Genomic DNA, 13,630 nt, shown 5'->3' on the forward strand with positions numbered 1-13,630 from the left:
GGCATGGGAAGCTCTGTCATTCTGGCGGGCGACCTAAATTGTAAACACATCAGGTGGAACTCACACACCACAACCCCTAATGGCAGGCGGCTCGACGCGTTAGTCGATGATCTCGCCTTCGATATCATCGCTCCGCTAACCCCGACTCACTACCCGCTAAATATCGCGCATCGCCCGGATATACTCGACATAGCGTTATTAAAAAACGTAACTCTGCGCTTACACTCGATCGAAGTAGTTTTAGAGTTAGATTCAGACCACCGCCCCGTCATTATGAAGCTCGGTCGCGCTCCCGATTCCGTTCCCGTCACGAGGACTGTGGTGGATTGGCACACGCTGGGCATTAGCCTGGCTGAATCTGATCCACCATCGCTCCCGTTTAGCCCGGACTCTACCCCGTCTCCTCAGGATACCGCTGAAGCCATAGACATCGTAACGTCACACATCACCTCGACATTAGATAGGTCATCGAAGCAAGTTGTGGCGGAGGACTTCCTTCACCGCTTCAAATTGCCCGACGATATTAGGGAACTCCTTAGAGCTAAGAACGCTTCGATCCGTGCCTACGATAGGTATCCTACAGTGGAAAATCGTACTCGAATGCGTGCCCTACAACGCGACGTAAAGTCTCGCATCGCCGAAGTCCGAGATGCCAGATGGTCTGATTTCTTAGGACTCGCGCCCTCTCAAAGGTCTTACTACCGCTTAGCTCGTACTCTCAAATCGGATACGGTAGTAGCTATGCCCCCCCTCGTGGCCCCTCAGGCCGACTCGATAGTTCAATATCGACAACAATGAGGAAAATTATAAGAACGATTAAATATTTTTCTTTGACATGTAATATTTTGTTTGTACTTTATAATATTAAAATAACCTTTTATTTTCTATAATATTGCTATGAACGTAATAAAATAATTTTTTTATTGGATATCTTAAAAGATCACAATAGACTAAGCACTCTATCTCGCTCACACCCGCTTGAACAGTTGCTACCTCGCGCTCGCACCTACAGCGGGCTCTCAATGTGTCTGGCAAGATGTAAGAACCATTAAAACTGTCCGGCTCTTGGGGTAACATATTTTTATAAGTCCCTAAGTAACATAATATATAAAATTTAGCTTTTATAGTATAACGAAAGTATAATTAAAATTTATTAAAGTTTAAGGGTGTCTGGCAGGGGGTAACAACTGGAAAAAGTGTCCGGCAACGGATATCATGATTTCTAAAGATATTCTGGACTAAATATAAAAAAAACAACCTTTATACTTTAACGAATTTAAGGTACTATTTTATATACCTTTACTGCCTGTTACCTGCCCAAGTAACCACAATCGGAACTCTATAATCGCGGGTCGTTCTTACCTGTGTTGGAGACATACACAGAGAAACTTTCAGCTTTTATAAAATAACGAAGGTCTGGCTGTCGCGGGCTCTTGGGATATCATATTGACATGACTTCATTTCATCGTGTTTTCTACATAATTCCGCTTTTTTCCAATCACGCAGCAGTCAGAATTAAAATTACTTTTATGGTTCTCGCGTCTAGGATCTGGATAATTTACATTTCAACTAGGTATAGTTACATTTTTGTTCTTCAGAAAGACATGTTGTTTTTACGACTTTACCACCCTTCCTTTCTGTGGAAATATCAGCTAACTTGTATTCAAATCGTTATTTTTAGTTTAATTGAATATAAAACGTAATTATTAAGGGGTGTTCAGTTTTGGTAACCACTTAACACCAGGTGGGCTGCGAGCTCGTTCACCCATCAACGCAATAAATAAAAAGTTTGCAAAATTCAAGAACGTGCGGATACATTATTCTAGATGAAAATATAGCTCATACTGTTTTCTGATTGCAAGGACCAGTTTAAAAAATGAAGTTGATTTCGAGTCGTGTTGACCTTCGTTGAGTTTGAGGTCGGTGCAGGCTGTGGCGCTGCACAAAGGGATGATGTTGCGATCGCGAGGGTATCGTCCTCGGGAGGCTGCGCGGGTCGGTGCGAGGCGGGGTGGGACGCACAGGGTGCGGGGTGCGGGGGTCAGGCGGGGAGGTCTGGCGGCTCGACTCTCAGCCGCACACTCGCGCGCCACAACTCGCTGCTTCCCCACGATCGAACGACCGACGCCCGCGCCCGGTGTCGTATTACAGCTCTAAATTTATCTCGTGAGCGCGATCGCCAATTTGGAAACGGTCGCGCGCCGTGTTTTGAACTGGTGATTGACAGTGCCGAGTGAGGAGTGATCCCCCGAGCGACGTATTATCGCCTGCCGACGTGAGTATCCTTGCATCCTTACCGGTGCCCGGGGCCGACTGACCGCGCGGGATGTTACCGCATCGCGGTTTTAAAATAAACAGCTGTTCTTGGAACCTATACCGTTGGTAACGTGCTAATTCGGGACGTGCTGCAATAGTGGGTGTCAAAGAAATTTGAGATGAATTGAACTAGTAACATTGTTGTATGCTGTAACATACAATTGTTATTAACTAGAGTAAATACTAAATTGAAAACCTTTAGAATTCGAGGTAATCTAGAGTATTTATGAAGTGAGGCATAGCGTACTTTTTCAAAGCTTAAAAACGTCGGGTGTACAGCACGCGAGCTTAAGATTCCAAGTAGGATTAAAATCGAGTAACTTATTTACTTTTTTATTGTATTGCTTCAATAATAACGTCATGTGTTGTTATAGAATTATCGATTATTATCTGTCTGATTTATAGATACACAGTGCTTAAATGATTTTATTTCAGAAAATCTAAATGCTTACAAAAAAAGCAATGTTACTGATTTTAATTAGTGGCCCCGTTGTTGGATCCTGGTCAAAGCTGTAATTGCATAAGCGATGAGGGCTGGCGAATGAATCAGTTTTGTTGTTTGCGACCATCTTTATGAACCAACAAACACTCGTTGGCAAAGCTCACAAAACTAATTGGCAGTGACACAACTTTGCCTGTTGAAATTTAGTGCTTTTCCTGTTAATTGTCTTCATCGAACCCCACCGAGAAGCGATTTTCCAATTTTATACAATTATTAATAAATGGGCAGCTAATATTATTAAAATTTCGTCATTAAGATATTGTTTTATACCTACGAACCTCATGAATATCCTAACAAAAAAGTTCCATAACTGAAATCGTTTTATGCTAACTTTTTATTTCACATCTGTTTTGTGTCTATGTTAACAATATCTTTAATAAAATTGTGGTCGGCCTTTTCAATCGTTTGAACAATTAGATACTGCAAAAATGGCCACCGAAGAGGAGGTCAACGGTGTGATTCGTGTTGCACGATTTAACCTTAGGAAAGATTTTCATTTAAACAAGCTTTGGAAATTATAGTTTTGCCTTAAGCACGTTCGCTTTATTATATCGGTCCAAAGATTTTTAAATTTCAACGATTATTATGATAGGCTAAAACAATTTCCCAGAGTTCTGCCCAGAAGCTAGAACATCTTTATCGAACGTCAATTTTTCAGGATGGTTTTTGTCTAAAGTGACATGACGAGATTTAAAAAAAAAAAATGCCTTAAATCAGGCTTGTCCTAAATTATTGGACGGGACTATTCATATTCATTTCGGGTACTTAAAATTATTATAAGGTTGTTCGATTCGAACCCAGCGACCTCGTGGCAGCCTAGGGCTACGGAAACCAGCACGAGGTGCGCGTCGAACATGTGCCGCGATTCGCGGCGCCGTGTGTACTATTTTAACAAAATATCATGCAATCACTCACCGGAACCGATGCCTTCGTCTTCTCACGCCGTATCACTTAGGGAGAAGGGTATGGGGCAGGAATGGATAAGGATTAGCGATGATACACAACTTTAGCGTAGACCGTCAATATACAGGTACCGTCCCGTTCGAGAAGCAAGAAAAAGTGACAGATGTCAAATCGCGACGGCACCGTCAAATCGCGACCCGTGTTGCCGTGGTAAAAATTCAAAAACTAACGGATTGGTTTCGAACAGTCACCCGCCCGGACAGGTCCCCTACCTGTCCCTAATCAACTGGCAGCCGGGACAACGTTGTGACCGCTCGTTTGAGAACCGAGTCCCCGACCAGAACCTCTGCAGACCGAGGGGTCCCATCCTTACCGGGAAACAGATTAACAATGCGCCCCCTACGCCAACGCAGTGGCGGCAGGTTAGCATCCTTAACCAACACAAGGTCACCGACGTGAGGGGGACAGGTTCTATCCGTCCACTTAAAGCGCTGCTGGAGCAGATGTAAATACTCAAGGGACCAACGTTTCCAAAAATCTTGGGACATCTGCTGCAACATCTGGTATCGCCTCAACCGTCCAGGCTTGATATCCGAGAGGGGATACTCCGGCAACGCATTGAGTGGCTGTCCTATCAAGAAATGGCCTGGAGTTAACGACTCCAAGTCATTCGGGTCTGAACTGAGCGGGCACAACGGCCGTGAATTAAGTACCGCTTCAATTTTACAAAATACCGTAGTTAACTCCTCAAAGGTGAGCGAGGTTTGCCCTATCACGCGCATTAAGTGAGTCTTAGCCGATTTTACTACTGCCTCGAAAATTCCACCCCAGTGGGGGCATCCTGGAGGACTGAAGGTCCACCGAATACCGCGACGAGAGAGGGCCGTTTCAATATCCACCTGGTTATTGTTCAAGAAATTTACTACATCCCGCAAGTAACGGTCCGCACCTACAAAATTCGTTCCGTTATCGGAGCGTATCAATTCGGGTAAACCTCGACGGGACACAAATCTATCCAAGCTCGCAATAAAGGCTTCAGTTGTAAGGTCGGCAACAACTTCAAGATGTACAGCTTTGGTTGAAAGACAGACAAAGACGCACAGATAAGCCTTAATTAACCTAACATTCCGCAAACGTGAAGCCTTGATCATGAAGGGCCCAGCGAAGTCCGTACCAACTCCAGAAAACGGCCTGATCTTCTTCACTCTGTCTGGGGGCAGATCTCCCATCTGAGGCTGCATCGTAGAAGCCTTAAGCCGATAACAGGGTAAACACCGGAACAGGACGCTCCGAACCGTACGACGCCCCGACAGAATCCAAAATTCCCTCTGGAGGGATGCCAACAGCGCATTGCAACCGGAATGCGAATTTGCGATGTGGCGATCCATCACCAACAGGTCAACTAACTGGCTCTTCTTGGGAAGTAAAAGAGGATGGCGCGCCGAATAAGGTAAATTTGAGTTACTTAATCTACCTCCCACTCGAATCAACCCCTGGCCGTCTACAAAGGGGCTAAGACGAGCGATAGCTCCACGAAGCTTAGGGCGCTCAGTCCTTAGCGCCTTCAATTCTGAATGAAAGCTGGTGGCTTGCACAACTTCAATTAATTTCAGCAGCGCCTTCTTCCGCTCGATGGGACACACAACAGGTGTCATATTGCGTAGAGACACCGACAAACGACAATTCCGAATAAACCTCAAAATCCAGGCGGTAACCTTAACCAGCTTGTCCAAGGAGCTATAACGGTTGATGAGCAGATCCAAATCCAACCCCTGAATCACTCCTCGATCCTCGAACTGCGCCGGTGCAGCCACGAGACCTGGAGGAACTTCTATGCGAGAGGGAGGCCACTGAGAAGCTTTCTTGGTGAGCCACTGGGGACCCCACCATAACTGCTGATCAACTATTTCCGATGCTAAGCATCCCCGAGAAGCGCAGTCCGCCGGATTGAGCTCACCAGGCACGTGTCTCCATGTTAGAGGGACCTCAGAACCTTGAATCTGGGAGACACGGTTAGCCACGAAAACTTCAAGTGTATGAACCGAAGCCTTCAACCAGCACAACACTATCTGGCTGTCTGTCCAAGCATAGACAGTGTTTTCTAAATCAATAACCGACCGTAAACTAGTAGCTGTATGGTTTAACAACCTAGTCAACAGAGCGGCACCAGACAACTCGAGCTTCGGAATCGTCATGCGACTCCGAAGCGGAGCGACCTTACTCTTAGCTAACACCAACCGTATATCAACCCTTCCAGTTGAAGAAACCGTTCGCAAGTATACCGCAGCTGCGAATCCGCGTTCCGAGGCATCCGAAAACCCGTGGAGAGACGCCTTGTATTTGCCCGCAGGAACCAGCTTCCGAGGTATTGACACGTGGTTAATATCAGGGAGAGACGAGAAAAAGTTCAACCAATCCTTCAATAGGTCACCAGCAATCCCCTCGTCCCATGACAGGTTAGCAGACCACAGTCGCTGCATGAAGCACTTTAAGAGAAAGGTGACAGGAGCGATCCAACCGTTTGGATCGAAGGTTCGAGCAATTGTGGAAAGCACCGTTCGCTTAGACCATACCTTTGGATTTTCCAACTCCACCCGATAGGTAAATTCGTCTTGAATCGGACGATATTGAATCCCTAGGACCGACAGCATGTTAGGGTTATCGACATTCTCGAAAAGATGGGGATCCTGTTGATACTCCGTTGGCAAATCAGTCAACAACTCAGGACAGTTAGACAGCCATTTTCTCAACTCGTACCCGCCCCTGCTCAAAAGGCGGATCAGTTCATCCTTGCGTGATAAGGCCTCTTCGACACTGTCGGCGCCCGTACATACGTCATCGACATATAGGTCCCGTTCCAAAATGTCCGCAGCACGAGGGTAGTGCAACCGTTCCCTCACTGCCAGCTCCCGCAAAGAACGAACCGCCAAATATGGACTCGACCGCAACCCGTAAGTGTTCGTGTTCAGTTCATAAATTTTTATGGGCTCATCTGAGCTTTCACGCCAGAGAATGAGTTGATACCGCCTATCCTCCGGATGAATCACCGTTTGCCTGAACATCATACGGATGTCTGCCACGAAAACGATCTGGTGCCGGCGGAAGCTCGTCAGTATGTCTGAAATGTCCCGGTTCAGCTTTGGACCCGAATGGAGACACTGATTTAACGATACGCCGGAGGAGGTCGTGACCGAACCGTCAAACACGACCCTAATTTTCCCGTTAGGAGTTTTCAAAACCGCATGATGAGGCAGGAAACAGTGCTCTGTAGCACTCCAATCTACCTTGGAAACCGACATGTGACCTAAGGATTCATACTCCCGCATAAACTCTACATATTTCTGCCGGAACACCGCGTCGCGCCTCATGCGTCTCTCCATTGACAAAAGTCTAGTCTCTGCTGCCTTCCTCGAACTGCCTAGCAGTGGGCGATTCGCCCGAAAAGGAAGTCTTAACAAGAACCGGCCCGAATAGAGACGACCCGTATTATTCTGGTAAAACAGCTCACATTCCTCCTCATCCGGGTTAACTCGATAAGCTGTAGGAGGTTCCTCTAGTTCCCAAAACCGTTGGACTACTTCCGAAAGCGTAGACCCGACCAGAAAATTGTCCGATTTCCTCGCAGCGACCGGCCGGAACGCAGGACCCAACAATACATGCCCTAATTTTGTGTCCATTGCAACCAAACCCTCCGCATGAAGAACGCGCTTCCCAGTCAGGAGCAGCTTCCCTAGTACATCCGCCCCAAGTAGTACGTCTACTGGCCCCGGGGTGTCAAACTTGGGGTCCGCTAGCCGTAAGTCTGAAGTCAATGACCGTATGTAACTGTTTACCTTCACCGGAGGGTGACGACCTATCACCTCAGGCATCACCAAAGCTGAGACTCTAAACTGTAAGCGAGGGTTGGGATTCGATGAGAAAATAAATGAAGTGTGACCGATCACGTCCGAAATTCTAACATTGCCCACTCCACGAATAGAATAAGAAGACTTGTAAATAGGATTGCCCAACCGTACTGCAATGTTGCTCGACATAATACTGCCCTGTGCGCCGGAATCCAACAGAGCTCGAGCAAACACAGTGTTGCCATCCGAATCCAACACCCGAACAGAAGCGGTAGGAAGTAAAACAGCTTCTGGGGCTGGGGCAACACTGCAGTGAGCGGCAATTTCCTAGCGGGGGCCCGGGTCCCCGCTATCCCGGTCGGCGCGCGACGGAAGGTCGTAGCGTGCCAGCGGATCCCACGCTCCCACATAAGGCCCTCGTTTCCCGTCCCGCCTCATATACCTCCGCGTACGATGGCCAAACGGGCCAAACACTGGAGGGAGTCGCTCCAGCGTCGGCCGCTCCCTCAGCGGAGGGGAAAACCGTACTTCTGAGGGAGGGGGAGACGAGTGAGCAGGGCTACTCGATCCAGCAGGCGAACACGGCCCCGCACGGGGGGACAACGTGGCCACCCCGGCGTAGCTAGTGGGCATCCGCTGGCACCCGCCCGCAGTACCTAACCCGGCGCCTCCCTGCGAAGCCTCTTCCCGAGGGTCCACGCCGCCGAATTGGCGAGGGCTACGACCGGTGCGCTCACCGGTCGGCGAGGCTGGATGACTGCGTCCGGATGACCTCGGAGTGGCGGCAGACTCCAGACACAGGAGGGCATGGTGCCGACCGTCGCAATTAGGGCACAATTGTGGCTGTGGACAGACGCTCGCCGTGTGCGGCCCAAAACAAAAAAAGCACCATCGCCGCTGGGCAACGATGTTGCGTCTACCCCTGATGCGCGTCGACCGGAACCTCGGACAGGCGGCTACGTCGTGCCCGCTCTCATGACAGAAGGCACACCGTGGGCCTCCCACCGCTGCCATGAGCGCAGTCAGTCGTTGAGACGGCCCCCTCTTATCCCCTCCCCCTCCCCTCTGAGCAACCGAAACGGCGTGGCCGGAAGCCGGCACACGCGACCCAGAGGAGGAGGGCGGTGGCATAATCTCGTGTCTGCGACTTTCGGCTTCTAAAAACGCAAGCAGACTGGCCAGGGTAGGCAGTTCGTCCCTACCTGCGTTGTCCTGCTGCTCGAATCGAGTGAGCACCTCAACCGGCAGCCTACCTGCAACAATATAAAAGAGCAGATATGACCATTGGTCTACTGCTAGACCCAAATTGCCCAAGGCCTTAGTGGCCACCGTAACTGGATTCAGTACCTCGGCTCTGATATCGGAAGCCCGAGAAAGTTTGGGTATCGCAAACAGCCTGGCCAGCTGAGCGTCCACCAACCGTCGTTGATTTTGATATCGGTCGAACAGGATCTGGCGTGCGACCGCATAATTGTCGTTGGTGATAGGCAAGTGTGCCACCAATTCACCAGGTTCACCTCGCAGAGCACCCCGAAGCTGAGCCATCTTATAAGAGGCAGTCAAGTCCGACCGACCATGGACCAGGCTGTCAAACAAATTTATAAAGCCGACCCACTCGTTCAGATCACCGTGGAAGATCGGCAGGTCAATGGAGGGGAGGCGTGATATGACGCCTGACGAAGTTCCCGAACCTCCATTACCACCGGAAGACGACTGCTTCTTAATATCGGCCACCCGTTGCAGAATGGCATCAGCGTACTCCTGACACTGGTCCACGTCAAGACCGATGGCATGGATCACCTCCTTCTCCACTTCGGACCCCAAAGCAACGAGGTCAGACAACCGATCGTACACTACCTCCAACCGTTCGTGCACCTGAGACGCCCTATCGAGCAATGCTGCATCCCTATCCGTTCTGTCAACCAAAGCATGAGCTGATGCGAACCATCGGAGCTCACTAGTCACCTTCCCGCGAATGTAGGACACCGACATGTTACTTGCAGTTTACAACCAGAACAAAAAAAAATCAAAAAAAATTTCAAAAAAAATTCAAAAAAATGTCAAAAAAATAAAAAAAAATAAAAAAAATTCAAAATCAAAATTTAAAAAAAATCAAAGGAATTATTTAAAGGAGTGTACGAGTGAGCCCACCAAAATATTCCTACTCCTAAGTATTTAGGTAACCTAGACCTCACCACTGTACCAAGGACACCCCAACAAATAAGAACAAACTTAAAATTAAAAGTTATAAGATAGAAAATTGCTGATACCAGGTTTTGAGTTGCAAACTAAACTCAAGCACACCTGGCCTCTAGACTATAACTAGAAGCTAGTCACCAAGCAGGACCCAATCAACAATTTACTATCACAAAGTATTCACACCGTTCAACGGGTAAGTCAAATAACAAAATTAAAATTAAAAATTAATTATATGATAGCAAATTGCTGATAAAAATTTGTGAATTAATTTTCAAACACTGATGGCCTCAGGACTATACCAAAGCCAGTCACCAAGCAGGGCCCACAGTCAGCAATCCACTACCACAAATTCAAACAAGTAATTTAAATTTAGAACAAATTAAAACAAATAACAAAAAATATATATAATAGCAAATTGCTGGTATAAGTTTTGAAATGACACTCATACACCGTTGGCCTCTGGACTATAACTAAGCTAGTCTCCAAACAGGGCCCAACCAGCAATCTACTACTACAAGTTCAACAAGTACTCCAGTTATATTCAATTACAAATGTGTTGCAGCTCAATTATACTAAAATATAAGTAGGAAGTGAGCTACAATCATACACAAATTAATAATAAATTATAAACCCAAACTGTAATAACATTCAGATTGTTACACACAACTATGCTTAAATAGATGTGGTAATCTACTGCTATGATGAGCAGAATTAACATAAATCTGTAGTAATAGTATGAAAATAGCTGACCACTGTAGCAGCTGTGTGCTAGGTCATAAACTCAGCCAGCACAGCTGTCCAACTCACGTACAATTAGTCAGCTATGCGCAGTGGAAGCTAATAAATCAGTCTTACTATTACTAACTATTACTACTCACTAATTTTCTTAACCAGGTGGATAGAAACACACTAAACGACCTGACCTAGGTCAGCAGAATGATAGTTTAAACAGACCCGAACCCTATGCCTACACTACTTCTGCTGACTAGTAACAAAATTAAGTGAGGTTAGACGTAAAAAATTTTACAATTCGTGGTAATTACTATAGATTTCACAAATCTAACCACGCTCTGCTACCAGAAATTGTTCGATTCGAACCCAGCGACCTCGTGGCAGCCTAGGGCTACGGAAACCAGCACGAGGTGCGCGTCGAACATGTGCCGCGATTCGCGGCGCCGTGTGTACTATTTTAACAAAATATCATGCAATCACTCACCGGAACCGATGCCTTCGTCTTCTCACGCCGTATCACTTAGGGAGAAGGGTATGGGGCAGGAATGGATAAGGATTAGCGATGATACACAACTTTAGCGTAGACCGTCAATATACAGGTACCGTCCCGTTCGAGAAGCAAGAAAAAGTGACAGATGTCAAATCGCGACGGCACCGTCAAATCGCGACCCGTGTTGCCGTGGTAAAAATTCAAAAACTAACGGATTGGTTTCGAACAAAGGTAATTATTATAAGACAGAGGTAGCAGGCAACAATCTCAGTTTCGGATTTTAAACATTGAGTAGGTATGTCAAAAACATACATAGGTACATTACACATTATACAAAATAAAAATCGAAATCGTGTTGTTCACAACAAGTATTCCTGAAATGAATTTCGATTTTCGCCCAAAAAATAAACAACGCAATAAAGATGCTAGATTATATGTTTGAATCAAATATACACAGACATTATACGTCAATACTTTGTATTTTTACTTTGTTTGCTTCAAAACAGCTCTATAGGAGGCGGAATCGCATGCGCAATGAACACTAAATTGCGGCTACTTGGCTTGATATTCTGTTACAATGTAAGTGCTATCGTATTACAAAGAACGTAAGCGATGGTCATTGGTCATGTTTAAAACCGCAAAACGTAGAGCTGTTATTGTAAATTTTTAATCCGCACAGTGGCTGCATAGTGATGGAACCGATAACCTTGAGTGTTAAATTAAACTACCACTAGTTTAATTCCCCCGGTAGTCGAAATTCGACTATAATTAATAGAAATTATAAGTTTGTACACTAGATTCTATTGTCAAAGACTATAATCACCAAAATGATTTCGTGAAATTACACTTTGGATAAAAATATTAATAAAGACAAACAATATTTAATCTATTCTCAATTTGATCACAGTCTTTAAGCAATAAGAAAAGTTTGACAATAAACAAACAGTATGCGTGTGTTGTCAAATACACGGTAATGTGTTTAATGTTTTTTTTAAATGATTTAATGTATTTTTTATGCTTAATTTAAAAAAAAATTTATCATTGTGCACTCCTTCTCTATATTTTTTATAAGTGTGGGAAATTTCATACTCCTCCGTCCGCGCAATTTTCGTAAAAAGGGGTACAAAGGTTTTTGCTTCACGTATTAATATAAAGATATTGCTTCAAATAAAGATTGGTCATATTCCGGAGGCACATTGGGCACGGGCGGACTTGCGATGAATCGAACCGCGGACTGATAGCGGTCCGGTTAGACGAGTCGTGCTGTAAGCGAGTGCAACGGCCCAAAAGGGAATTTTAAAACGCTGACTGGCGAGCCCTTTTATTTCCTACCACCATGCTCACAGATTATTGCATATGGCGCCGACGTAAAATTATCAAAGAACAATGTATTGTAAACTTCCGTCCTATCTTCTTATTTAAACAACCGCGCATTAGTTATGTAGATGTATGATATCAATATAAGGAAATTACAAACACATTAGGTATAGTATAGTTCCTTAAGTTGAAAGCAAACTGAAGATTTGTTACATAAGTAAACTTTAACAAAAAAAGATATGTAATGAGACTTTTATATTGTCGACAAATCGCTCATCTGAATAGTAACCGTAGCTCGTGACCATTGACAATTCTAGAGCCTAACCATAAATATGGTTGAGACTGCTCCCGTTTTGGGTGGTGCTATAGCAAAACAGATGGTGTATTATTGAAATAATCGAACACGCTTAAGCATAGGGCACAAAACACAGAACTACTGACGTGTAAGTGGGTCATAAAGCAATTAAACAAATAAACGGTAAAGGTAAAGTCGCTCGTCAAATTAATACAAAAAAAAACAAGGAAAATTGTACCTTTATGCAAATTTTAAGGTATCTTTGTAAATTCTCGACGTTAATGACGATACTTCATTGTTGGCGTCCTAGGTAGCTATCAGTTTTATTCCATCGAATGAAGGTTGCGCCAACTCAAGAGATAATTATTTAAAAAAATTGCATATGTCATTATTTTCATCTATACTTAACTTAAATATTTATTTGCCTATTAGAGTATGTTTCGTTTTCAGAAACTTTGTCGTGAACTTGAAGTCGTCGTGGCCTAAAGGATAAGACGTCTGGTGCATTCGTGTTGAGCGATGCACTGGTGTTCGAATCCCAGGCGGGTACCAATTTTTCTAATAAAATACGTAATCAAAAAATATTCACGATTGACTTCCACGGTGAAGGAATAACATCGTGTAATAAAAATCAAACCCGCAAAATTATAATTTGCGTAATTACTAGTGGTAGGACCTCTTGTGAGTCCGCGCGGGTAGGTATCACCTCCCTGCCTATATCTGCCGTGAAGTAGTAATGCGTTTCGGTTTGAAGGGTGAGGCAGCCGTTGTAACTACATATACTTGAGACCATAGAACTTATATCTCAAGGTGGGTGGCGCATACGCATTTACGTTGTAAATGTCTATGGGCTCCAGAACCCACTTAACACCAGATGAGCTGTGAGCTCTAATCTAAGCAATAAAAATATAAATAAAAAAACTTTACTTGATCAAAAGAAAATTTAAATCTGAAGTCTCGAAAATTTATACAATTAATTAATATTCATACAAAAGCGTGTTAATGTACATTTAATGCCCTAATTAGTGCCA

At 45.0% G+C, this 13,630-nt stretch overlaps 2 protein-coding genes across 5 annotated transcripts in view; one reads left to right on the forward strand and one right to left on the reverse strand.

Annotated features, from left to right (window-relative positions):
* Positions 1–11,202, reverse strand: part of LOC134200994 (uncharacterized) — a 37,647-nt gene extending 26,445 nt beyond the window's left edge. For 2 of the 3 annotated variants that reach the window (XR_009976134.1, XR_009976135.1), the window contains exons 1-2: positions 10,982–11,202; positions 3,734–8,819 (exon numbers count right to left, since the gene is read on the reverse strand). Coding sequence is in view for 1 of the 3 variants with exons in the window: in XM_062674980.1 (XP_062530964.1) it covers positions 4,000–7,755 (3,756 nt within the window). In the remaining 2 variants the exon portion in view is untranslated. Of the gene's footprint in view, positions 1–3,585; positions 8,820–10,981 lie in introns of those variants that run through there. The other variant, XM_062674980.1, reaches the window with a different exon arrangement.
* The window catches only part of LOC101742099 (PDZ and LIM domain protein Zasp), a 48,498-nt gene continuing 36,921 nt past the window's right edge, over positions 2,054–13,630 (forward strand). For both annotated transcript variants that reach the window (XM_062674985.1, XM_062674982.1), the window contains exon 1: positions 2,054–2,275. The gene's annotated coding sequence lies outside the window, so the exon portion shown is untranslated. The remainder of the gene's footprint in view (positions 2,276–13,630) is intronic.

Source organism: Bombyx mori, chromosome 22 (assembly GCF_030269925.1).
Source record: "Bombyx mori chromosome 22, ASM3026992v2".
Taxonomy (NCBI): Eukaryota; Metazoa; Arthropoda; class Insecta; order Lepidoptera; family Bombycidae; genus Bombyx; species Bombyx mori.